Source organism: Carassius auratus, unplaced genomic scaffold (genome assembly GCF_003368295.1).
Source record: "Carassius auratus strain Wakin unplaced genomic scaffold, ASM336829v1 scaf_tig00020840, whole genome shotgun sequence".
Lineage (NCBI taxonomy): Eukaryota > Metazoa > Chordata > Actinopteri > Cypriniformes > Cyprinidae > Carassius > Carassius auratus.
Genome location: NW_020525063.1, coordinates 201102 through 228946, shown reverse-complemented (window position 1 = coordinate 228946; position 27845 = coordinate 201102). Strand labels below are relative to the sequence as shown.

The window sequence follows — 27845 nt, the reverse complement described above, 5'->3', positions numbered from 1 at the left end:
AAATAATTCAGAAAAATCCTTATACAAAGTTTGGTATAATTATAAAAAAAATACTTAAACCTATATATATATATATATATATATATATATATATATATATATATATATATATATATATATAATTATTGTTAATATATTATATAATGCTCGTTCATGTGTTTTTATTTTATTTTTTTTAATTGAGTCCCGGTGTCCTCTACCAAGGACACTGCATAACATATGAATAAAATATTAATTTTAATAAATAAATAAAAATCTTATACTCTAAACAATTTAATGACAAAAAAAATATTTTCCCCCCTAAAATGTATTATTTCTGAGTCTCAGGATTTTAAAATATATTTTACTCTTGGAATCCAGTCACTGGGCAGCTGTAGTGTTCTGACGTCACAGTGACGGTGGCGCGCTGGGTTTGCGGTGCTCGCCGCCGAGTGCTGCTCTATCTGCGCGCTCCCGCTCATGCACGCGCAGGGCCTCGAGATCTTCTTCCTCACGTCACGCGCGCTAGCAGCAGTGGATTTTACCTGACGCTCGGAGATTAAACGACGCGAAGGCGCATATATGTGCATGAACGGGACGCGGACGACGCAGGATGGTTCGGGAAACCAGACACCTCTGGGTGGGGAATTTACCCGAACATGTTCGCGAGGAGAAGATTGTGGAGCATTTTAAACGGTGAGTTACACAAGAAGCGACGCGGCCTGGCGCGGACGCAAACCGCCTCAGCGCGCGATGGCGGAAAAACAGCGACGAAGCGCCGACGAGAGCCGTTTAAAACACCGGAACGAGCCGCAGACGCGATCCAGAAGTCGAAAACAACGCGAACCCGTCTCCGATCAGCTCGAGAACGCGACCGAGTTTAGCAGTTAGCGTTAGCTTGGCTGCTTCACTGCTGACTAGCTTAATGTGTGGAATGTGTGCTGCTCTTCACAGAAAACTGTCCCTGTGTAGTTCACGCCTCAGGAAAAGGCGCATAAACCGCGCTTTCAGTCGGAGAACAGCAAGTGTTTGTGTTTGTGTTAGCGGTTAGCTCGCTGCTAGCGCGGAGCCGGTTCAGCAGCAGGAACCGATTCCTTGCGAAGAAACAAACTCATGCGTGTGACACAGTTCTGCTGTTTCTCTGAAGTTCAACTCAGTCCTGTGCTCGCGTTTCAGTTGAGTGAACTGAATTCGAGTGCTGTGGGGAAACCGCTAATCCGTTGTGAAATCGCGTTGAGAATGTAGTGTGAACGGGCTGCGGAGCGCGTCGAATCGCGTTGCTGAGTGATGGTTTGTTTACACGTACAGCAATATTCCGATGTTAACGCGATTAAAACGATATTTTGGATTACTATAGTCATACTTGAAGTAAACACACATTGAATTAAGACGTGGAGTATTCCTATTTTAGTCACATTATCATAGTGCAGTACAGACATGTACACATCTTAATCACATTATTAAAGTTGTGCAGAACTTTTCGCCGCATTTTGTGACTGGATACACACGGTAGTGGTCAACCTTTAATAGCAAACAAACGAGCAATGTTGTTTTCTTTTTGCACGTATAGCATGACAAATAGTTAACTGCACTTGCTGTCGTAAAATTGAACATGAAACACCTAAAACTGTACATGACACAATAACGAATACAAACAATATGTTGATGGGGACGTAATTATGTGTGCCGTTAATAGATCTATGCACTATAAACAACGAGAACATTAAAGAATGATTCTAATAGCAACTTGTGTCCATTTCTTAATCATAATATTAGGCCTTCGGCACTGCGGGAACCTTTTCATAGTTGCTGAACTAATTGAGGAACTACCCACTTTTTGTTGTTTTCACACCACTGGAACTGAGGGTGACTTTAGTACTGGACTGCCTTGTTTGAGAAACAAATACCTTTAAGTGGTACTGGGAAACAGTTAGTGCAAAATTGACGGGTGATATATCGCATGTGATTGTCACAAATTTCGTCAGTAAAGCCAGTTCCCTGATAAGCAGTAAATCGCCATCACCTGCTTTTTTATAGAGTGGCATTTAATAGACAGAGTCGTAGATCACTGACAAGCTACGCAATATCACGTTCAACATCGAAGGTGATTCATCTGCGATAATGAACGTGATATTGCCTAGCTTGTCAGTGATCTACGGATTTTTTGTGAACTACAGCTCTGTGTAGTAAAGGCCAACCAGTGTTGCAAAGTCTGCAGTTTTCATGTCTGCGGGTCGCAGCGACCCCAATACAAATAACGTGATGTATAGCCCCTAAAATGCAAATTTTACAGAGGCAACCCCATCAAAAAATGTGTATATTATCGCCTGGAACGAAAAGTGATTGGGCTAGTTTTGAGAAGTAATTGGGAAGGATTTGTTGTGAAAACCTGGCAACCTTTATCTGAATGCACGTGCTGAAGATATACAACTAATCACAGGAGCGTCTTTACTGATGAGATGCAGATGAAAATCGCATTTGATTTTTTGCACAGCTATAATTTAACTGCTGTTTTATCGATTCAACCTGATTTATAAACACACAACTACGGCAATATATGGTTTATCTGAATTCTTATTATAGATTTCATTATAATAAAGTATATAATATTTTATATATTTTTTTTGCTTAGCTTGTCAGTGAACTATGGCTTTGAGTAGTGAACACTGTTCCATCTGAAAGCACTTGATGGAGATTTACTACTGATCACAGAACTGCCCTTGACAAGATTCGCACGAGATTCACATTCGATAAATCGCGCAGCCCTATGGTGACCTATAATGTGGCTTACAATCACATGACCTTTAAAGTGCCTGGTTTCTTCTTTTTCTCCGCAGGTATGGCCGGGTGGAGACTGTCAAGGTCTTGCGCAAGCGCGGCACCGAGGGCGGTGTAGCAGCCTTTGTGGATTTCGTTGACATCAAAAGTGCCCAGAAAGCGCACAATGCAGTCAACAAAATGGGGGACAGGGACCTCCGCACAGATTACAATGAGCCGGGTTCAGTGCCCAGCGCGGTGCGGGGCCTGGAGGACCCCACGCCCTCCAGCAGTCACGGAAGGGAGGTTGCGGGGTTCTCGAGGAGCGCCGTGGGGCCGGTGTACGTGCCCCCGGTGTCTCTTCACACCAGAGAGGGGCGCTATGAACGCAGACTAGACGGGTAAGTGGACACGGGCTCCCTCTGCACTACAGGGGCTCTGTGGTGTCAGATACAGGGGTTGAGGTTGGGTTAAACACAATAGACCAAATTCTAGGGATCCCTCTCCGTTCTGAGGCCTGACTTCCTGCACACGGAATTATTAATCCTTGTCTATCATGTATGAATGAGTGGATTAGTTTGGTGTGGGATTACTGTGTGAGCCATAGTTGGATATTACCCACGTGGAGAATATCCCGGTCAGTTTGGATATTACGATGGCTGGCGGAGATGTAACGGGTGAGTTTGGATATTAGGCGTTCGCAGAATCTCGGATATTACCCGCCGCCTTGGAACAGTGCTCTTTGGAAGTACGTGCCTATTGACGGATTAAACGCAAGGTTTATAACCGGAACGTAGTTACGAGTTGTCGTGAAGCTTTTTGTCCCTTCTCATTTGCCTTGCACGACTATCCCATCTCCCATTTGGTCATTGTGCTAACTGTGTGTCATGCCGTGGATGTGTATCAGTGCCGTGGATTCAGGAGTGAAGTCGCTCTCCGCTGGAGTAAGTGTGTCAGGGCTCATCATCTCCATCCTTGTCACCGCACATCATTCTTAGAGAACGCATGTCACCTGCGCTTGGATACCTTTATGAAGACATGAAGACCAGAAGACTTCATGGAAAGGTTCTCACGGATCTAACCTCACGTTGGATGTATAGGTGTAGATCAAGGCTTTTTCTGGATTACCTGATCTCCAGTGGATGTACGGTAGAAGTCCTTCTGGGAAGCATAATGTGCTGGAGTTACGTTTTTTTTTTTTTTGTCCCACAGAGCTGTGTTTTTGTCATTCGGATTATTCCACCAGTGGATAGATTTGTTTTATTCATTTTGGAACATCCTTTTTCTAGACTCTTTTCCTGAAGTCTCCTGTAGTACCTGGAGATGGAGGGCCAGACGCTGACGCGACTCTGTTTGGACGAAGAACCATTTTGCTTAGTGGGACCGTATCGTCGTTTTTTTTCCCCTTACGCCATCTGTGTTTTTGGCTCACACAAAATTCCTCCTATATTGTATTGGGAATATTTATTGTCGGTTACTGCTCTGAAAAGGTTGGTATTTCCCTGCCTTATGCCTCTCTGTGCTTTCTCTCTCTAACCTAGACATGCACCCTGTGTCTTAACCCCTGTTCTTTACTAACCCTAGAGCCTTGTGCTTCTATTAACCCCTCTGTTCCTCGTCCGAGTGTTTCCACTCTTCTGTCTGATTTCCCCTCCAGTGTTCAGAGCCAGATAGCCAGCATGGTTCATTTGACCGGAGTTAAATGTTCAGCGAATCACTGCATGATTCGTTTAGAAGCGTGTTAGAGCCTCAGCATAGTTCAGTCTACCAGACGTGTGCTTGTGATTTCGCTCGTTAAATTGTGGCTCCGCAACCCAGCCCACTAGGTTTTGGACGACGAGGTGTACTTGAGTTCCTGTGTTTGCCATGGATCTGTTCCGATTCTAAGTCTGTGTGTGTGTGTGTGTTCCCTTTTCTGTTGTGTTTCTTTCTGTCTCTCTCACAGCAGCGGCTCGGACAGTCGGGAGCGAGCATATGATCACAGTCCGTACGGACACCACGAGCGCAGCGGCTCCTTCGAGCGGCCGCGGCACTACAACACAGAGTATTACCGGGACCGAGCGATGTTCCCCTCCGGGGTGAGCTCCAGCCCAGCCGCCAGCACCATCAGCAGTGGCTTCGACGCACCAGAGTCACACTTTGAGTCTCGGATTCGTGACTCTTTCGCCATCTCCAGCTCGGCTCGGCGTGACCCGTACCGTGATGACCGGGGCCGTCGCACAGACCGGACATACCACCATCGGCGGAGCCGGTCCTCACACTCTTCACAGTCACGGCATCCGTCACCCCAGAGGAGCGTGGGACAGACCCCTAAAGCTGCCCACTCGCCCAAAAGAGTGCCTGTGTCCCCTGGGCGGGGCCCGCGGTCACACTCGCGCAGTCCGTCTTCCAGCTCTGATTCGGTCAGCAGCACCAGCAGCACCGGCAGCGGCAGGTATCCTACAGTCATTTCTAAACTAATTTTGTTTTTGGTTATCCCAAGTTTAAGAAGTAGCCTACATTTCCATTATGTACTAAAAGTGCTGTATTTTTGCATATTTTATTTTGTATTATTTAAAAATGTATTTAGTTATCACTTGTAGTACACTAGATCTTTCACACACTAGTACACTCAAGTGTACTACATGTGGTGACCAATGCCGCGTTTCCAACGAAATTACCCGGAACTTTTGTATCAAGAACTTTTTTCCCCAGGAACTTTTTCCCCCCAGACCTGTTTCTTTCTGTGTTTCCACCGCAGTCTAAAGTACCGCGATGATTAGGCAAATGTCTGATGACGTAGGTCTGTGCACATTTCTCAATACAAAGTACGCAGATTTTTTGTTTTGATTTTGTGCATTCGACTCGGGAGTGTGATGTCCGTGATGATGTGAATCCGGTTATTCTGCAAACAGCGGCGTACTTGATAACTTCAGTCAGCTGACCTTGGCGACTACAATTTTACTCTCTGAATATTTACAATAAAATGAAATAGATATCAAATACCACTGCTTACTTTCGTTTTTATTTAAACATAATAGTTGCAGAAATGTACTTAGTTCAGGGAAATGTGCATATATACAGCCATTACAGTGAAACAAAATATATAAATTAGCATTTTTTATTTCACTTTAACATATAGATAAATTGAATACACACCAAAGATTGCCTGTTAGATTTACCCAAAACGAATGTTATTTTATGTTTAACCACTAAAGAGACATCAGAGTCAGTGACACACATCAGACGGTCTAGCCGAGGTGAGGCTGCTCTCATGTTTTTCTTAAGTACTTAAGAATCTTATTTGGAATGTTAAGTACAAAATTAGTATGGTAAAAAAGAACAATTTAAGTACATTATGGAAGTGTACTTTTTTTCTTTTCTTTTTTAAACCTGGTATAATCTGTTTTGAATATTTTTGGATCATGTTAAAATTGTAAAAATTACCAAGGGATATTTAATCAGCTGAATAATATTATGTAAAAATATAGTTTTATTTTCTGTAGACTACATTTGTTAGTCTCATTTTACACTACATCTCTGTGTACAGCACAAACATACAGATAATTGAAATTGTGTTACTCTCAGACCCTTGGTGCATACAGATAACACTGACACTAGAGCATAAAAATACAGTTAAAATACACCATACAAATAAGGGCATGTAAAAAAATAAAGTTAAATAAAGCAGCACATGGCAGATAGTGAAAACCAGTGAAGTAAAGAAACAGGGCAGATAAAATGACCGTAGTGCAAAAGAGCTTTTTAAGTCTGATTAAAGTGACAAAAAGCTCAGAGTGCAGTTCTTTATTTAAACTGACTGAGGAGGTAGTTGAATGAGGTAAAAAAAAAAAAAAAAAGCAGACCAATGCTGCACAAAGTGACTGGAGCGGGTCACAGTTGTTAGTGGGAGGGTGGAGTGAAAGAACCTGGGGATGTGTGTGTGTGGTGGGGGTGGGATTCAATGGTGACTGGGGCAAAAGAGGGTGGGGCAAGTTCGGGAGTGAGTTAAGCTTCCTGACAGCCTGGTGGATGAAGCTGTCTTTGAGTCTGCTGGTCCTTGCCTGGAGACTCGGCAGTCTTCTCCCTGATGGCAGCAGGCTGAAGAAGCTGTGTGATGGGTGGGTGGGATCACCTGTGATGCAGAGGGCTTGGCGGGTGAGACGTGTTCCATAAATGTCCTGGAGGGAGGGTAGAGAGACACCAATGATCTTCTCAGCTGCTCTCCTCAGTTTGCGGAGGAAGTAGAGACGCTGTTGTGATTTCAGCTTAAAGAAGAGGTTGGAGCTGTGTGACGGTGTGCAGTCGTGGGTCAGGAGAGTGAAGAGGAGGGGGCTCAGCACACATCCTTGGGGTGCCCCAGTGTTCAGTGTGATGGTGCTGGATGTGTTGCTGCTGACCCGTACTGCCTGAGGTCTTCCAGTCAGGATGTTGTCAGGACCCGGAGCTTTGCGGGCATTGATCCTGATGAAGGATTTCCTCACGCTGTCTGGGGTCAGCGTCATCACCTGGTCGCCGGGAGGAGGTGGAGTCTTCTGTGCAGTGGTGCTGTTTTGTTGCTCAAAGTGAGCTAAGAAGGTGATTAGCTCTGTCAGCAGGGACATTGTGCCGTCATAGGTCTGGAGGGGCTCTCGACTGCTGTCTTTTAGCCTTGTAAGCTCCTCTCTTGGTGGTGTAAACAAAGTCCAGAGTCTTGTTACCTCATGTTGCAAAGTCAATGTGGTGTTGTATTTTCTTTTTTTTTTTTTACGCTAAAGTCTGCATGGTTGAAATCCTCAACTATGATGAGAAAAGCATTAGGGGGGGCTTTCTGCTCCTCACCGATGTGCTGGTACAGTTCATTTAAGCCGTGTTTCAACTACATGAACTAGAGACATTGTACTCGGTGTGTTTCCACCGCAGGAATTAAATAAAGTTCTGGGTAAAAAAAATGCCCCTCAGAAAGTCCCTGCTGGCGAAGTAGTACTTTTTCAAAGTTCTGGAACTTTTGGGGGCGAGACTTGGGCGCTAAACATGCTGATTGGTTGAGTTCAGGCAGCACTGTGTTTTCAACCACCATTTATTCGGATCATTTTCAAAATATTACTGTTATTGTGTCATGAAAATTATTTTTTAAAAGTATATCAGGTGAGAATGTAGTTGTTTAAAACTCAAATCTGTGGTTTATTTATAATGTGTTTCTCTGATCTCGGAGACGGTGAGCTCCACATGATCAGCGAGAGCGTAGTCCTCATGTATCCGACGAGAGCAGCCTCACCTCGGATAGACCTGATGTGTGCCGCTGGCTCTTTAGTGGTTAAACATAAATTATAATTCTACTTGGGTAAATCTAACCGGTAATCTTTGGTTTGTATTCATGTTAAATGTTAAAATGAATATAAAAAGTCCATTAGAAATAATATTTTGTTTCACTGTAATGGCTTTATATATACACGTATCCCCGAATTAAGTACATTTCTGCAGCTGTTATCATGTTTAAATGAAAATGAAAGGAGGTAGTGGTATTAGATATCCTATTTTGTTTTATTGTAAATATACAGAGTGTAAAATTGCAGTAGCCAAGGTGAGCTGACTGAAGTTATCAAGTACGCTGCTGTTTGCAGAATTACAGTATTTGCATCGTCACTGACATCACACTCCCGAGTCGAATGCATAAAGTCTGAACTACCGAAGATACAAGTCCAAAATGTGTGTACTTTGTATTGAGAAATGCTTGCAAACCGACATCACCAGAATATTTGCCTAATCTTCCTGGTATGGCTGAATATTTCGTCTTGGATAGAACAGCCAGCACTTAATCGTAAACTCCATCGGGGTGAGCAGTGTTTGCAGACCACAACAGCATCAAGACACCACGCGTCCTTGACGTAAACACAAAGTGAAGCGGAGTGGCCATTACACCTCGTACAGCTTGTGTTTCTGATAATTCAGCGGCCCAGAGTCAATTATTACACTTATACTATGGTTTCCACACCTCAAGACATCAATCAGAAGATATATTTAAAGGGATTCGTCTGGTTTTTGTACTTAAATCGCTATTTTGAGTAGGATTATTTCTTCCGCATCTCATCCAACGTCTCTTTTGCTAGTTCCAAGATGTCATTTTAAAGCCTTTGTGTGTCTCTCAACCGTGTTCTGCAGCGTCTCTGAACAGCAATGTTATTACTTCACTAGTGTGAAATGTCATGTGCAGTCTTTAAGTTGCTACACTATACAGGCTAACTGATAAAATCATCAGGGTTTTTGTGCAAACTGTGTGACCGTTATTACAGTTAACTGTGTGAAGTGATCTGGATCTGTGATGCGGTGAAAAGAGCTGCCTGGAACTACGTCCGCCGTGCGTTTCCCTGAATATAATTGCACACCTCAGAACATTCACCATCCAATCAGATTCAAGCATTCAGCGTGTATTTTACCCCCACAACAATACCAACATGTTCACCTTCTCTGGTTTAAGAAGTGGTCTTTAACTTTACTTCAGCTTGAACCATCCATCGTTTCCTCAGTATTTGTCATTTGTGCTTTGCGCCCCTGCTGACTCGGTGAGAAAAAACCAGGATCTACACTCGAAGCATCACACAGTTCAGACAAGGAGCGTGGTTTCGTTATGCTTTCACTTCTAAACAGAACTGGCAGCACCAGTGCGACCGCACATAAAATTAAATTGCACCGGCAGAAAAAACAGTTGTAAAATGCGATCAGTTTGTAATCATACCCGTACATTAAAAAAACAGATTTTCTTATATAATTAGTAATATTTTTTATTTATTTAATAAATGTGGTGTTGAGCTTGATGAATAAAGTCAACGCTTCAGTAAGTGTAAATCTCAATGAAAAGCACACATTTGTTCTAAAAGGCATTGGGTTTGTTTATGCCAGGCTGTGTTGCTCACTGTTAGTAGGGTTAGGGATTGCTGCAGTGGTCTGTCTGAACAGGTTCTTGTCTTGTTTCTGCAGTGGTCTGTCTGAACAGGTTCTTGTCTTGTTTCTGCAGTGGTCTGTCTGAACAGGTTCTTGTCTTGTTTCTGCAGTGGTCTGTCTGAACAGGTTCTTGTCTTGTTTTCTTTCAGCAGTGATTCGAACAGCAGCTCCAGTGAAGGATCGCGAGCGCGCTCAGTGCAGTCCACAGCCACACACGCTCCTCCGGCTCCTCCTGTTCTCACACTGGACTCAGACGAACCACGGAGGAGCTTCGGCATCAGAGTCCAGAACCTCCCGACACGATCCACAGGTGACCACTTACTGCTCGCATCAGCCGTGTTTCAGTCTCCTTTAACCCTTATACAGTGTTGGGGATGATTTCGTCCACTAGGGGGTAATGTTGAGTCTTATTTTGGCCACAACTTTCTCTGTGTTTCAGCTAATGGAATGATTTTTGGGGACAAATCTTATTTTGACACACATTTTGGGAAAATGCTTTGAAAAATTTCAAAAACTCAACTGTACACTGTGGGCAAATTCACTACCCTTTCGTTATGTTCGTGGATTAAAACATCCACTAAATTAAACTGCTGTAAAAATGTATCCGATAAATATTTTGCATAAATCTATTAATCAACCTCAGTCTTTATCAAAACTACTAAATGTTTAAAAAAAATCCAAGATTTTAACTCTTTAATTACCAAGTTCATAAATGATGTCACTGATTTGGGAAAAAAACTCACAAAATGACGTTTTCAATATAAAAAGTGATTGTCAACTGGATTTTTTTTACCTTCTATAACAGTATTGGGCATGTCAAAGATTATTAACAGCACTGGCCTTGATGCATTGTTAGTTTTTGTGCAGCATTAGATTTAAATTTTTTCTCCCTCATGTATTGTTGGTGGCTGTTTTTGCCCCATTGACTTCCATTATAACGACATTTTTTAATTGCAAAGTCATGACACCATATAATCATGCATTCTTGATTGTTTGTGGTTTTCCCTTTTGGGAAGAGGTAAAATTTGTTAATTTTACAGTTTATCAATAGGTGGGACCATTAACCCTTTAGATAGGCCTGTGCAAAAAAGGCTAAATGATTTAGTCTCTTCATGTACAGATTTTTGGAAAAATGTGGTTTAGCGAACCCTGCAGTGGGCGACAGCGTCAGGAGACGTGAGGTGAGTGAGTGGGTTAAGCACAAATAACGAACACCTGTCTCTTGTTGGACCGTAGCTCCCGGCCGAACTTCCCGGTCCATCCATCTCCGGAACCTCTCGCGGTCTTCCTGCTGGGTTTGGAGGACGGCCTGAGAGCGCCTCTCCTGATCGTGACGTAACTCCAGCAGGGCCTGGTGTTGATCATGTTGCATGACCGTGAGGGGCGTAATCCGCTCCGCTAATGGTGCAGCGGAGGGCACAGGCACGGTGGCGGTATCCATCTTCCTTCCCGGGTTTCGGCAGCAGTGTTACAATATTCGTTGTGTAGGAAGGAAGACGGCAGGGTCGGCTGTGACTACTGACTGCTTATTTATAAATTCCCAAACAAAAAGTGGGCAAAACATGCACCAACAAGAGACAGCTGTTCGTTATTTGTGCTTAACCCACTCACTCACCGCGCGTCTCCTGACGCTGTCCCCCGCTGCAGGGTTCACTAAACCACGCCCCCCTTGCCACATATATATTTGTGCATGTGTGATCCTGGAGCACAAAACCTTACGGGGGTCTTAAGGGTCAATTATTCTAAATCGAGATGTATTCCTCATCTGAAGCTGAATAAATCATCTCTCCATTGATGTCTGGTTTGTTAGGAGGACAATATTTGAAAACCTGGAATCTGAGGGTGCAAAGTTAGCCAAATTAAGTTCTTACATGTTACTAATAAAAAAAAAATTGTTTTAATTTATTTACAGTTGGAAATTTACAAAATATCTTCATGGAACATGATCTTTACTTGAAATCTAATTATTTTTATTATTAGTTAGTATTACTCTTAAAATACTAGTCATTGTTGGTCATACAGATAAGAGTAATATATCTTTCAAATCTGTAAAAAACTCTACGCTTATTTGTGTGCACTCACAATAAAAGCATGAAGAAAATGGTGCTTTTGCAAAATAATGAAAGCAATTAGGATGCACTTTCTGCCTTCTCGGTCTCCGTGAACTTGAGTGCATTATTGAGCGCATTATAATTATATTTGCCTTACAGATAGGGAAAAATCAATCTATAGAGAGCAAAATGGCTGTTTCAAAAGAATCAAGTCAACTGTAAAACAAATGTGGTCAGATAACATAATCCGTATGAAACATGCATCCAGGTGCATCCTACTGCACGACGAGTCCGTGTTGCTGACTTCATCTCTTAAAACCAAAGCTAAAAAGCACTAGTTTATCAGTGAAATGTTAATGCAGCCTCCTTACTGTTTTCCCATGACACATTCATGATCATTATTTCTGCCGGTGGCAAGCTTTAAGAGTCAACTATTTCAAATTTACTCATTTGCACATATTTGGTCAAATATATGTGTGTAACTTATTACAAAGTTGTTCTATACAGTACCTTCTCCTACTGCAGGAAATGTAATTTTTCTCTGTGGTGTTTAGCGCAAGTTAATCAGGAAGTGACTCTTTTGATCTTTTCAGCTCACTGTATGGAAACAGTGCTTTATTCACAAATGTTTTATACTTTATTCCAAGTACTCACAAGTTTAATTCATAACCTAGGATTGAAACATAACAAATTATGACAGAACTTTCCTTTTGGGGCTGAACTCCCCCTTTAAGGCCACCAAACAACCTGCGTGTCAAACTTTCCCGTTTTCCAAATGTCTGTACCCAGGGAGACTCTGACTCATTTGAACTTGAAGAGAACAGGTTTGTCTACGTTTCCACCAATTTCTATGAGGCTGGCCATTATAATTCTTCAGATATCAAACCGTGAACCTGCTTCCCAAGAACTTAGATTTAGATCACCACCACCTGTTGGGGCTGAACAAACACTTTATTTTAATCAGGGATACTGACATTTTGTTTTTCATCTCCAAACAAATGTGATTGGATTTCTGACAAGTCGAAGTCCTTTCATGATCTTAATGTGAAGAGTGCGCGCTTTTTTTGCCACACCAACCTCTGAGTCTGCATTATCATCCGACGGTGACACTGTAGACTCTGGCACTGGTACAGTAGCCGCAGGTCGGAAGAACGAATCAATAGTTCGCTTGCTCATAGCTCAGACGCACGCACATATCAGGTTGTGATGATATTTGTCTCCGTTTCCTTCCCACAGATGTTTACGCCCGCTCTATTATCTCTAGGCCCCTCCCCCTCCACACATTTTAGCCACTTACAGTGGCCATTCCCTATTCTTCTCACACTCATTGGCCGCCTCACAGACAGGCATCACTCAATGAGATGCGAGTGTGTGCTCGCGTCTCAGGAGTATGTGTGTGTGTGTGTGTGTGTGTTTTGTGTGCGTGTGCGCTCGCGTCTCATTGATTATTTCATTGCTCGTTTCATTGATCATTGACGTGCCCCTTCCACATTTAATGTATAAAAAAAACGGAGGTTGGGGGAGGCAAATTTACTAGTCGCACATGCGCGACTGGATGTAAAATTCAGTCGCACACTCTCAAATTTTGGTCGCAAAATGCGACCATCTGGTCGCAGTCTGGAGCCCTGATTAATCATTTAGTGCAGATGTTTGTAAGAGAGTGTAGGCCGTCCATCTCTGAACGCTGAAGCGTCTGTGCTTTACTCTCCTTAGATACCAGTTTGAAAGACGGGCTCTTTCACGAGTTTAAGAAGTACGGTAAAGTGACGTCGGTGCAGATCCACGGCGAGCTGGAGGAGCGCTACGGCCTGGTGTTCTTCAGACAGCAGGAGGACCAGGAGAAGGCCCTCGGCGTGTCCAAGGGGAAGCTGTTCTTCGGGATGCTGATCGAGGTCACGGCCTGGAACGGCCCCGGTGGGTCTCCGTCTCTCACTCTCTGGCGCTAGCTGTGTGCCGATGCTAAATCCTGATGTGTTTGCCTCCAACAGAGACGGAGAGCGAGAACGAGTTTCGTCCCCTGGACGGACGCATCGATGAGTTTCACCCGAAGGCCACTCGTACGCTGTTCATCGGAAACCTGGAGAAGACGGCCAACTATCAGCAGCTGCTCGACGTCTTCCAGCGCTTCGGGGAGATAGTGGTGAGTTAGCGTGTGTTTGTCCTGATGTGTGCTAGTGTCTCGGAGAAGACATTTCTGGACTGAAAATCTCAGTTTTAACCTTCATCATGCATTTGGGTTCATTTACACCCAGAACAGATACGTAAACATTTGTAAAGGAATTTAGTAAAGATTACTTTTTATTTTTTTTAAAGAGAGAGCAAGAGATTAATCTTTGTAAGAGTAATTTATGATGTTATATTAGTCTAAAACTATTTTTGTAAAATAGTTATCCTTTTCCCCAGGTCTCACACACTTATGGGAATAAATTCTGTTGATGAACATGAAAATATACATCTATTAATGAACCATTGCAGAATAAAAAATGCTATTTTTTTTTCATCTGAAACTTAGTTTATGCAAAGATTGTTATATATAATATTCATAAATTTGGTATGTTTATGAGCCATCTTGAATTATAAAGTCAAATGATGTGAAAAATGAAATGAAAACACTCCTATTTTTAAACCACACCAATGTATTATGGGCATTAATTAATCCATTATTTATACACAGGGCTACACACATTTTTAGATTTAGTCTTTTAGTTTGTTCAAACTGAATTTTGCAGTTGTATTACATATGCAATGTTTGTCAACTGGAGCTCCTAAGGGATAATTCATCCAAAAATGTAAATTTGCAGGTAAAGGGGTCATCATATGTGATTTCAAGCACTTTCTGTTTGCAGTGTTACAAGCTGTAGTCCATGGCTTAATGATTGATTTGTTGTTGCTACCCTAATTTTACAATTTTTCTTTCTTCTCAATGTAAATATTTCTCCTCTGTTGTAGTTTCTGTAACATTTTAACTCAAAAAAAAAAAAAAAAAAAAGCCATAAAACCAGTACAAACAATTCGGTGTACGAGGGAATTATTTTCTTTGAGTGGAAGTGTATTTGTTTCTGTATCTTCTAAAGCAAGTGTTTGTATTGATGGATTTCAGGATATTGATATCAAGAGGGTGAATGGTGTTCCTCAGTACGCATTTGTCCAGTACTCCGATATTGCGAGTGTTTGTAAAGCCATTAAGAAAATGGACGGAGAGTATCTCGGCGCCAACAGACTGAAGGTATCTATTGCGTTTCTCATAAAACATGTTTGTATAATGTGCACATGACCGCAGTATTGTATGTTAGTGAAATCAGACTGGACGTGTGTGATGTGTGTTCCAGCTTGGCTTTGGGAAGAGTATGCCAACAGCGTGTGTGTGGTTAGACGGCCTGACCTCGAACATCACAGAACAGTACCTGACTCGACACTTCTGTCGATACGGGCCGGTGGTCAAGGTAGAGATCTGGGAAATCATAGATTTAACTGCTGTTGCATTATTATACTAACTTCTGACCACTTTTACAGGTTGTGTTTGATAGGTTAAAAGGAATGGCTCTTATTCTGTACAACAACACTGATTTTGCCCAAGCAGCTGTTAGAGAAACCAAAGGATGGAAGATAGGAGGGAACAAAATTAAGGTATGTGTGGACTGACCAATGTTTGTTTGTGTGTGTATATATATATATATATATATATATATATATATATATATATATATATATATATATATATATATACACAAACATACACACACTCATATTTTTATTTATATTTCTGGCTGAAGCTATGTTTTATAATGTCTGTTATTGCTTTACACAACAATGACTTATCTCTCTTTTGGAAGAAATTTCTCAGCCAAATTTGATGTGCGATTGCATTATGACATGTTTGTTCCCTCTGTCCAGGTTGATTTTGCCAGTCAGGAGAGTCAGATGGCTTTCTATCGATCTATGCAGGCATCAGGACAGGACATCCGTGATTTTTATGAAATTCCTTCAGATCGGAGGTGAGCACTGGCCTTTAGTGGGAAAACAAACAGATTTATTTAGAATATTTTTGCCTATGGTTTGATTATCTTTAAGCAGTTGATTATATTGTATGTTAAATCTTGACAATCTTGTTTCCTCTTGTCAGGGATGAACGGAGAACTCCTTATCATGACTTTACCACGGAGCGTGCATATTATGAGAACGTTAGGACTCCTGGCATTTACGCTGAAGACCCCCGTCGAGATTACCCTGCTCGCAGTCGTGAACGCTATGCAGAGTTAGATCATTATCAAGGAGAACACTACGATCCCCGTTATCACGAGGACCCACGGGAATACAGAGACTATCGAGACCCTTTTGAGGACATCAGGAAGTACAGCTATATCCAGCGGGAACGGGAGCGCGAGCGCTTTGAGGCGGAGCGAGGCCGATGGAGCCCGTCTCATCAGCGGCGTCCCCTGACTCCCTCTGCTTCACCCTCACCGTCAGACCGTGTGTCACGAGACGCTGAACGACGTGTGTACAGGCACTCCTCAGAAAGATCGGGAAGCTGCAGCTCGCTGTCTCCACCCCCGGCTCAGTTTGAGAAGTCTGAGAAATCACCGGTAGATTACAAATCAGAAGGACTGGAGAGAGAAATGGAGCAAGTCGAGGCAGAGCGCGTTAGTGGAGCAGAGAACAAGAAGCGCAGCAGACGCAAGGAGAAGGCCGACAGAGAGAAGGCAAAGCAAAGGAGAGGCAAAGTGCAGTCTCCCGGTGTACCTCTTTCTGAAGCGGATAGAGAGGCGATTCTGGATTTGGGATCTGGCAAGGTTAAGGTTTCAGACGTGGAGAGTCAAGAACGACAGAAGCATAAAGAGGACAAAGAGCCTTCCCCTACTGACCATGTAACTCGCCTTGAGCCTCAAAAGGGAGAGCGGCTCGATCAGTGTAAAAGCGAGTCACTAGACAGGGATGGCAAAGGAAAGGTTACGAAACATTTAAAATCTGACTCTGGTAGTGATGGCAAAGACTCCATTGTAGATTCTGTCAAACTTGAAGCGAGAAAGAGGCGGTTTGGTGATCCTGGGGGGAAAGCAATACGACAGAAACGGGGGCGTCTGGAGGAGGATCCAGGCTCTGGGATTAGCCAACCTGCTGAATTTGCTCCAAGTGCAGGATTTGCAAAAGAGACCGATATAGATGTAAAGGCAGACAAAGAGACTCAAAAGAGAGAACACTCCAAATCCAGGATTCGTTCTCATCATAGTCAAAGGGAAGAGGTGGATGATGCTGTGAGAGGGACGTCTCAGGGCTCATCGGTAAGGTCAGGTGAACTTCCTGAGGTGGATGTTTTGGACTCAAAATCTCACCCTGGGCCAAGCATGTCTAGACGACTTTCAATTGATGGAACCTCGGATAAGGATACTAAAGTAAGGGATGAACATCTAGAAAATATTGACCTTTCTCAGAGTTACCGCAAACAGATGGAGCAAAACCGAAGGCTACGACAGCAGCTGCAGCCGTTGGATAAACCGGAAAAAACAGAACCTCCTCAAGGTGTAGATGCAGAAGATCTTGAGCATCGAAGCCTGGTGCATGAGGTTGGCAAGCCTCCACAGGACGTCACTGATAATTCACCTCCAAGTAAGACCAAGAAACAAGAGTCCTTTGAGATGGATATGAATGCTAAGAGAGAAAGGATTTACAGAACAGTCAGGCAAAAGACTGATGACCTTGAGTGGAACAACACAAACTCTCCAAGGTTTCAGCATGCCCCCCAACAAAGAGAGGAAGAATATGCAGACCCTCATGATCAAATGACTGTGAGAGTAGTAAAAGAACCATTGAAGCCTGAGGACAATGCTCAAACAGATCAGGAGCTTGGGGGTAAACGGATGCACACCTCACAGATGTCAAAGATTAGTACATGTCTACAAGACGACCAGCAAAGATCCTGGGAGAGTCGACTAAAGCAAGACTTGTTATCGGACTTTTCAAAGAGTGCAGAGAAAAGGCGGCTCAATCGTAAGTACTTGGATTACGGACTTTGGCCTGATTTGGAACCTGGTGAAGTGCGTTCTGATTCTGAAGAAGATCGTGAAAAGAAGTCTAACTCTCCTGCTCCATCAACGTCAGTATCCTTTTCTGAAAGACATCGTCCAGACAGATTATCAGAGTCCAAGCTGATGACCTCTCTAGAGAGAAACAAATTCTGTTCTTTTGCTGATGATCAAATGATCACTCCAGATACTAAAGCTTTGTTAGAGCGTGCAAAGTCTTTGTCCTCGACAAGGGAAGACAACTGGTCTTTCCTCGATTATGATTCGCACTTCCCCAGTTTCAGAAGTAGAAAGGACACGGAGAAGGTGGAGTCCACTCCACGACCAACTCCCTCATGGTACATGAAGAAGAAAAAAATTAGAAGTGAGTCTGACGACAAAATTGAAGACAGGAAAGAAGATCCAAAACCAGAAGAACAGGAGAGACGAGAGTTGTTTGCGTCACGTTTTTTGCACAGTTCTATTTTTGAGCAGGATTCAAGGCGTCTTCAGCATCTAGAACGAAAGCACGAGGACCCTGAACATGGTGTTGGATATCTGTACTCTCAGCAAGGCCCAGCAGAAGGGCAGCCTGACCCAGAACCAGTTGTGCTTTTCCATAGCCGCTTTTTAGAACTAACAAGGTTGCAGCAACAGAAGAATAAAGAACAAAGCCATCACGATTCCAAGCAAGATGAAAGCATAGTTGCAACCAAAGTAAGTAAAACACCAGAAGAAGAACAAGCACCACAGCAGCATAATGCTACTGAACCTAGTATCCAACAAGCTGAGATTAAATCAGTTAGTCCTGTTCAGGTTCTTCAGACCAGTCCTATTCAAGCACCTCAAATATCACCCCCTGTTTTAACAGTCGAAGAATCCTTGCCAACAGTGGAAGCTGAAGGTGTTTTTACTCCAATCTTCTCCAATTCTTCTATGAAGGATGAAGATAAAGAGCCTGAACAGCCCACTGACCAGCTAATGCAGCCTTTGACCGATCAACTCTCAGAAGCAAATTCTTCAGAAAGCCAAGAGTTAAAGATCCCAGCAGAGGAGATGGTATTGAAGGCTGATGACTCTGAAAGTGCTCATGACACCACTAAAGTAGTTGCAGAACAGCTCCCAAGCAATAAAACACCATCCAATAATGCACAACCAATGGCAGAGCCTCCAGTGATGTTTCCCAAATCACCAAGTCCCTTCTCACATATTTCTGCAGAGCAACATGAAAAAGAACCTGAGGCACCAGAGTCTGAATTTGATAATGCAGATGATCAGAAATGTGCTGATAATTATCCAGTTGGAGAAGCTGTGTCATCCCCTCCAAAGTCAAGAAATAAAAGGGCTAAATCCTCGCCTACCACACCAGTAACTACAACTCTGCCTGCTACCCCAGACAAACAAAGCACCCGCAAAAGTGAGCGCATTGACAAAGAGAAGCTCAAACGTTCATCTTCTCCAAGAGGAGAGGCGTTCAAGACAACACCTGATTCAAAGTCATTAAGTAAGTCACCTGTGCACAGCATAGAAATGGAACCAGGTACAGAGCAAAATACACACTCTGGTAGGGCAAGACGTAGAAATGTGCGTTCTGTCTATGCTACACCAATTGAAGATGAAACTGGTCTGCAGCCCGGAAAAGATGCTGAATCACCTCGTGGTGGACGGAAGCGTGGTTTAGATAGAGATGTAGGTTCTGAACTAGAGGCTGTTGCTGCACCATCAACATCGAAACGGGGACGCCCCCCTAAGAATCGACGCCAAGCAGAGGATGTACCAGCGGGCAAAGTTGAACGGTCAAAATCAACTGAGTCTAAGGATGGCAGTGAAACAAGTAGTGAGGGGGTTCCCAAAGTGAGTAAAGGCAAATTCTCACCCCCTACACAAAAAGGAGTCAGTCCAGGAAATGCATCAACATCTGGAATCGGAAAGAAAGGAGACAAAATGGAGAAAATACAGGAAAGTCCCAAACTCATTACTGAAGAAAATCCTCCTGTTCTTAAAAACCTTAGAATCCGTCTCGATGTGACCGAAGTAAAGGCAATGCTTCAGACTAGTGAAGAAGAACCTGGAACAGATGAGTCTCCCAAGAATAGCTCAACTGGTGTGTCCTCAAAGGATGAGGTACTAGAAGTTAAATTTGAAAAGGATGCCATGGATGATGTTAATAGTGAAAGGGAGACTTTGCCTGCTGTAACAAAAGCCATTGAGCCTCATGTAGCTTCGTTGGCTCAAGAGTTGGAGCTTGAACAAGCTGTTGAGAATATTGCCAAGCTCACAGAAGATGCTCCTCCTCTTCAGTTTAAAAGTAACCTGACAAAGGCACAGCGTCCGATAGCTGAAGAACCAGAGCATGTCTCAGAAGAAAAGCCTGCAAATCAGTCTAGTGAAACAGAGCTTGCTGCTGCTATAGATTCCATCACATCAGAGAACACAGAACAGAACAGACTGAACTCTGTTGTAGAAACCGATCCTGATGTGCAGAGTCTTAGACCTGATACAAAAGTATCTGAAACCTGTGTTAGCACAGCAGTTGTTCAGGAGGAGACCGTAACCACTCCCAGAAAAGGGTGTAAAGGCAGAGCAAAAACTTCAAAGAAGGGCAAAGGCCAAAAGAGTGCTGGAAGCAAAAAGGAACTCGTTAAAGATGTAGCTTTGGAGGCTGAAAATATTCCTGGGAAGTCATTAGAGTCGTCATCTGCAGAACTTCCTGCAGCCACAGAAAGATCACCAGCAAGTACAGCTGTTGTCATTACTTCATCTTCCAAGCAGCGTCTAAGTTTAATGGATCCTAATGAGGATATTCCAAATGAACCTGAGTCGCCTCTTAAAACTGAGATGGATATCCCAAAATCCTCTCAATCTATTAGCAGAAGCCCAACGTCATCCAAATACCAGTCTTATTCATACAAGAACACATCTCCTTCACTATCTCCAACGAGAACTTGTTTCAAGAACTTGCCCTCAAACCCAAGTAGGATTTCGGTTTCCCCAACGGAGTGTTTCAATCAGCCGAAAGAAGCTGGGGTCCTCTCTCCACCGCTAACATTTGTAGCCCCGATGGAGACCCCTACATTACCCTCAGACACCCCTGCAAATAACCCCAACTCTGATGATTTGTGCAAAATCCTTACAAAGCCTCGAACTGTCCCAGTCTTGGAAGTCGGTGCTACATCCGGGAATATGCACACTCATCCTTTGAGGGAAAGTGACATTACATCAGATGTGATAACTAGCAAGAGTGCTCCTCAAGATAACAGGCAACTCCCTGTTTCAGCCCAACCTGTAGTGCGACAGCCTGCTTCTATACCATCCACAGAAACTAAACAGATCTTCAGTGAGAAGTCAGTGATTTCTGTTATTGCTTCCACTCCTACCTCCGTTATCAGTCGTGTTTGCAATCCACCTGATGCAGAGGAGAAGTCAAATGCTCCGATTGGAAATCGCCTTGACAAGCAACCTCCAAAACAGATTTACCAGCCAAGCTTGGAGGAAAGCAGTACGTACCATGGTCCAGCAGTTGGTGAGGAAGGTGGAAATGCTGGTCGCTATATAGTGGAGAGCACATCTTTGAGTTCAGGTTCTAGCACAGGACTTAGAGTTCAGACGTCAGAAGGTGTTGTGGTGCTGAGTCATTCTGGACAGAAAATGGAGGGACCACTGCGTATAAGTGCCAAAATCAGCCAGATCCCACCTGCCAGTGCTGTGGACATGGAGTCACAGCAGCTGGTGTCAGTGCCACAGATCAAGCAGGAACTTTACAGTGCCTCCCAGCCACCATCTTCAAAATGCCCACTTCCTTCAGATCATGGACATTCAATAAAATCACAATCAAACGTCTCCATGATTAAGCAAGAATCAGCACTGGACAAGTTAGAATCCGCATATGCTCCAGTTCAAAGTGGAGTTGTTAAACTATTGCAGCAAGCTCCTGGCCCATCACAGGTCATGAGTTACCATTCAGAATACTCAATGGTGATGAAGCACCCTAAGAAGGGAGATGCACCAGAGTCTCTCAACGTGGAGAAACCTGCTTGGGTCCCAACTATTAGTCCTGCTAGAAGTCCACACCTTCCTTCAGCAGCAGGCAATCATGTTGGCTTCATAGCTGGAACACCGACAGACCGAACATCACTCATTCAACCTAAGCAGGAGCCGAGATCTCCACGGAAATCTGGACACCCTCATTCTCCTTTTCCCAAAGTGTCATCTCCTATGGGCTCCTCGTCTCCGAAAGGTGTGTCTGTGGTCCTTCCCCCTGGATTAAACCCTCTGTCCCAGTATGTTTCCACCGTCCACCACTCGGAGCAGTCTGTGATCATGCCTCCACACAACCCTCACGGTAGCATTGGAAGGATGTCACCGCACCGCGTCGGTGCAATAGGACACCTCACCCAGGGGGAGGTACGAGTGAACACTCCTCCTCTCTCTATGATGAACTATGGGATTCACTCTGAGAGCCTCACTTCCTCTTGGGCCCCTGGCCAGCAGCGACCCACGTCTCCTCAGGCCATGGGGAACAGGGAGATGGTCCTCAAGGTGAACCCAGCCAATGCAAGATCACCGGCTGCTCAACTCAAACAAGACTCCATACCAGCAGAATATCGTGGAGCGCTCCACAGTGGTTTACCTCTTGATCGATTCAACAGAGACATGCGAGTGCTCATGCACCACCAGCAGAGCGATCGCCCCACTGCAGAGTTACACCAGGGGCACGTCCCCGAAAACATACCGCCCTCCTCGACTGCTCCTAGCATGGCGGCGTCTCTTTCTCCTCGGCCGCACTTGTTAGCAAAGGCAGTATCTGAGAAGGACTCCTCGAAAGCGTCTGAACTAAAGAGGGCACAGTCACCTTCCAGTAAGGAGGGAATGATGGCGATCCGTAGTGCAATGCCTCCCATGGCTTCTCCTCAAAGAGTTCAGCTGATAACAGCAGGAACTGGGACTTCCTTCCCTGAATATTCAAACATGTATACAAACCTCCGGCCTGCTCATGCACAGTTTGCTGAGAATTCTCCAATGGGGATTAACCAGTCTGCCCACAGCATCCCACCATCACAGGTAAGCTTGAGTATGCATCATTTTTAAATATCTATTAACTTTAAGAGCTCTGCTAATAAAGCGTGTGCCTTCCATTTCAAACGAAGGGTGTTCAAGAGCCGGAGCCAAGTCAGGCACAAGCCGAGTCTAAGGTGGAGCTGGTTGGACACCAGCCGGTGAACATGGTGCAGCTTCTGACGGTGAGTATCTGTCGTCAACAACACACTGAAGAGATTTGGAATATGGAGAAAATAAAGGGTCTCAATTAAATATGTGCAGTGTCACATGGTTAGTGCAAGTGGTCACATGACCAGAGCAGTTTACGTCCTGTTTGCACCTTGAGAAGATGATGGCTGCATCAAAGCTTCAAAACAAAAGCCTAGTAATGTGTCAACATAACCATATGACAAAGATGTGTGTAGTGTGCAGAATTAATATATGAATTCACAGACATTCAGTTTTGTTGAGTGTGGTCATAGCATGAGCAAACATCTTGATGGTCACAACAGTGACCGCTGGGATTACAGTGAACTTGGGTTTACAATATAAATCCAATTTTAATTGTTAGTGAAAACTGCACTTAAATGTTGCAATCACTAAATACTGCACTAAATTAAAAGTTTAGATGTTGCAGGTTACAGTACTGGTGTTGTAATACTTGTAGCACTAATGTAAAGATTTGATATGTTACAAAAAAACAATTTAATTTTGAAACATGTTAATATAGTGTTCCTGTCAGTGTTGAGTAAGGGTTTTTATGCACAATGACCCTAGAATGTGATTAAATGGTTTAAAATAGATGGGTTAGGAGAGAGAACATTTTTGATGACTGTAGAAATGTTAATTCAGTACACACATTATCCCACTGGTCACAATAAACTATTTTTCACACACTTTCAAAACTAATTAAAGAACAATCATTGATTGTTTCAAAGGGTTACTAATGACACATCCTTTGGATATTTTCATGTCTCGGAAAAATTTGGGATTAAACCGGTTAGTCATGAAATGTAAAACATAGATAGGTGATGGTTTAATCCTCAAGTATTGTTCATTTGGGACTGACACTTGTGTTTGCAGTCAGACCTGACAAGAGGCCAACATTGTGTAGTACTATTTTGTTTTGTAAAATTCAATGCATTTCATTTCATACAACACACAACCATATTCCACAAACCACAAACAGACATGTAGCCACACAACACTTAATTACCAACCGTCTGTGTGCGTTGGGAATGCAAGAGTAGACCTGAACCTAAAGACTTTGTGTTGGATAAACTCTGTTCATACAGAAATATCCCATCGTGTGGCAAGGCCTGCTGGCGCTGAAGAACGACACGGCAGCGGTTCAGCTGCACTTCTTGTGTGGAAACAAGGCTCTGGGTCTGCGCTCTCTTCCTCTGCCGGAGACTGGAGGAATCCTGCGCATCGTTCAGAGGATGAGGCTCGAAGCTCAGCAGCTGGAGGGAGTCGCTCGCAGGATGACCGTACGTCACATGAAGAGAGTTTACATGCTGCTGCAGTGGCCCAGAGCTCTGACAGATCTCTACAACACATTAATGGGTTTAAAGGGACCGCTCATCAAAACAATTAATCACCCTCAGGCCATCCCTGATCAGGATGAGTGTTTCTTCATCAGGATTGTAGAAATGTAGCATCAGTGTCTCATCAATGGATGCTCTGCAGTGAATGGGTGCCGTCACAATGATAAAAACATCACAATAATCCACAGCTCTCCATAATCCATAATAACACTTCCTCCAGTGAAAAGTGTTCTGGTCTGAATCAGGAGAGAAATCTGCACAGATCAAGCAGCGTTTAAACCGATCAAAATCCAGTCACTTATTTGTTTGGAGCTAATTAATTTCAGATTTGTCTTCTCCAGATGTTCACTGATGGACTGGAGTGCTGTGGATTATTGTGATGTTTTTATCAGACTCTCATTCTGACGGCACCCATTCACTGCAGAGCATCCACTGATGAGACACTGATGCGGTGCTACATTTCTACAAACCTGATGAAGAAACACACTCCTCCTGATCTCAGATGAACTGATAATGAGCACATTTTCATTATTTAAAAAAACATTGCATCAAACATGTTCTACCTTTAGATATAAACTTGTTTTGAGTATTGTAAACCATTTTTACTGGCATCTCCATTCGCAGTGAAGAAGTGTTCACCCTGTAGGACTGCTGTGTTTTCAGGGAGAGAGTGATTTCTGTCTGCTGCTGGCCATGCCGTGTGGTCTGGACCAGGAGGACGTGTTGAACCAGACGCAGGCGCTCAAATCTGCCTTCATCCATTACCTGCAGGCCAAACTAGCAGCCGGCATCATCAACGTCCCCAACCCCGGCTCCAACCAGGTGAGCCCCCGACACACACACACACACACACACACCCTCTGTCGTCTCTCTCTCTCTCTCTCTCTCTCTCTCTCTCTCACACACACACACACACCCTCTGTCGTCTCTCTCTCTCACACACACACACACACACACACACACACACACACACACACACACCCTCTGTCGTCTCTCTCTCTCTCACACACACACACACACCCTCTGTCGACTCTCTCTCTCTCTCTCTCTCTCTCACACACACACACACACCCTCTGTCGTCTCTCTCTCTCTCACACACACACCACCCCTGACCCGTGTCTCTGTGTGTGTGCAGCCTGCGTACGTGCTGCAGATCTTCCCTCCGTGTGAGTTCAGTGAGAGTCACCTGTCTCGTCTGGCTCCTGATCTCCTGAGCCAGATCTCCAGCATCTCTCCACACCTGATGATCGTCATCACCTCCGTCTGACTGCAGTCTCTCGGTTTATTGAGCCTTTTCATTCTTCTTCCTGGAAACCAGGGACAAGACACCTTCTCTCCTCATTTGCTGATGTTTGAGTCTATTTTTTGAAGAAGGAATCAGAAGTTATTGTAAGAGAAATGCTCTGTTTTTACTGCGAGGCGTGGATGGACTGGACGCCGGCAGCAGACGAACAGGATCATGGAGGTTCTGCGCTGCCGGACTGTAAATATTTTAAATATTTAAACCGTGTCCAGACGACCCAGAGCGGACCGAGCTGCGCACCGCCTCCGATCAGAACTCAGATGTGTTTGTGATGTAAATACTGCAGCGGCTCTGTGCTGGGTTTGATGTGGGCACTAAAGATTTTCTTACTCAAATAAAAAAAAAAAGTCCATATTAAGTGTGTCACTGTCTTTCATTCCAGCATTTATTCCCAACCGGTGGGTTACAGTGCAGGAAAATCATTGTCTTAGGATCTTTGTCCTGTTTTCTAGTATAAATGTCTGCTAATTCTGCAATTAAGATGCATTAAGAAGAGTAGTGCGGTGCAAAACATGAATCGCAGCCAAATTAAGTTTGTTTACATGATGTGTGTATATTTATGTATATATAAATAAACATGTATGATTTCAGAGAAATATGCTGTTTATATTTTAAAATATATGTAAATACTAGTGCTGTCAAACGATTAACCGCATACAAAGTTTTTATTTTAATGTTTATCTATTTAATACACAAACAGTATATATTTTCAAAATAGTGACATGTATTTGCATGTTTCTTTTTATATTCATATCATTGTAAAAAGAACATTTACATTATTATCACTCAAAGTGATCAGTGCTATACATTAGTGGCGAGACAGATCACAAAACGTATCACGGATCCGTGGTTTGATTTAAGTCAATTTTATATTAAAATGAGCTACTTTGTCTGGCTCAGCTCAGAGCCGTTGAAAAACATATTTAAGGGCTCTGGCTCAGCCTCTCTGTATTCATTGACTTGCTCCATGTCCCGCCCACGGCGCTCTCTGATTGGTTCCACCTCACGAGTAATAGCCTATCAACACTTGTGTCTCTGCTGGGCAGTGAGTTGTTGCTAGGTTTAGCGACTTTTTCCAGTCTCTGAGGCAGGCGACACACTGGATGCGTGGCGTGTTAAATTCGGATCCCATGTTAACAGGTTAGAGCTTGCAGATTGCCTGCGTGGCGTTTCTGCTGCGTGACAGTAGCGTGGCGGGTGCGTCGCGTTTTCTGTGTCTTTACGCCCGTTTCACACATACTCCGTCTGCGGTGCGTATGCGTTGCGTAATGTTTTACGCACCCATGTTAACGGATTCCAGTGTTCACACTGCACGCGGTTGCGGTCCGTCAGTGCGTTCCAGGAGCAGTGCGTCAGCAGCAGTGCGGCGATCATTACGTACCGAGTCTATTTTGCTGTGCTGTACTATGGAAGGCCAAGAGGGTCAAATTCACGTGAATTTTAACGCGTCAACAACACGTTAAATACGTGTATTTCACCCGTAAACAACACGTATTTAACGCGTTAAATACGTGTTGTTTACGTGTTAAAAATCAGCGCGTACTTAACGTGTATTTAACGTGTATTTAACGTGTATTTCACGTGTTAAATACACGTGAAGTACGCGTTAAAAATCAGTTTGAACGGGTCAATGTCATTGGCTGCTGAGGACTTGGGTCAAACCACTTCTGTGAGCTTAGAGGGGTGTACCATTCACAGACAGGCAACCATCATTTAACATGCTATAGATCAGCTTATTCAGCCTTATTATTTTGTCTTTTTTTTGTATAGACTATAGAAATAATATAATTTAATTGCAGTTTTATGAAATATTTATTTTTTAATAAATATTAATTTACATTTTTTGGTGATAGTATAATGTTTATAAAAGTTACAGTATTTTGTAATGAAACAGGACTTTTTGTTTAGCTCTTGACTCGCCAAAATATACTATTTAAATACTGTTGCTTTCTGAGTGCCATACACAAAAATACCAACTCATAACTCCACGAATATAGCAAGGAGAGTCAAAAGTTATAGTCTGAATCCACTGTGACGATCCAAGGGGCTGTAGTATTTTATTTTGCCCAGCAGGTGTCATGGGGTAACACTTTTTGTGTCTTTAGGTTAAGTGCTGTGATGCAGGTGTGGAAAATTGATTGTGATTAACCATGCTGCCTATAAGATGCTGGCTTTCTTACCCTCTGGAGGGAAGGAGATTGGGGCTTGGTCTTTGCTGGTCTTGCTGTTTGGTGGTCAGGCGGACTTTCTCACGCTCTCCAGTCCAAGGCT

General features: G+C 43.5%; 1 protein-coding gene across 5 annotated transcripts; it reads left to right on the top strand.

Moving 5' to 3' along the window:
- Window positions 1–451: 451 nt before the first annotated feature.
- Window positions 452–25929, top strand: LOC113076624 (msx2-interacting protein-like). Of its 5 annotated transcripts, none has more exons than XM_026249314.1 (15): window positions 452–675; window positions 2817–3137; window positions 4685–5170; window positions 9789–9946; window positions 13401–13601; window positions 13676–13827; window positions 14788–14913; window positions 15017–15130; window positions 15201–15314; window positions 15582–15682; window positions 15811–22747; window positions 22834–22926; window positions 24019–24213; window positions 24934–25092; window positions 25407–25929. In XM_026249314.1, exons 1-15 carry the CDS (start codon window positions 593–595, stop codon window positions 25536–25538), a joined length of 9372 nt encoding a protein of 3123 aa, XP_026105099.1. In that variant the 5' UTR covers window positions 452–592; the 3' UTR covers window positions 25539–25929. The 5 variants fall into 5 exon arrangements, with proteins under 5 accessions (XP_026105099.1, XP_026105097.1, XP_026105098.1 ...); XM_026249312.1 differs by having other exon boundaries at window positions 9786–9946; XM_026249313.1 differs by having other exon boundaries at window positions 4682–5170.
- The last annotated feature ends 1916 nt before the right edge of the window (window positions 25930–27845 follow it).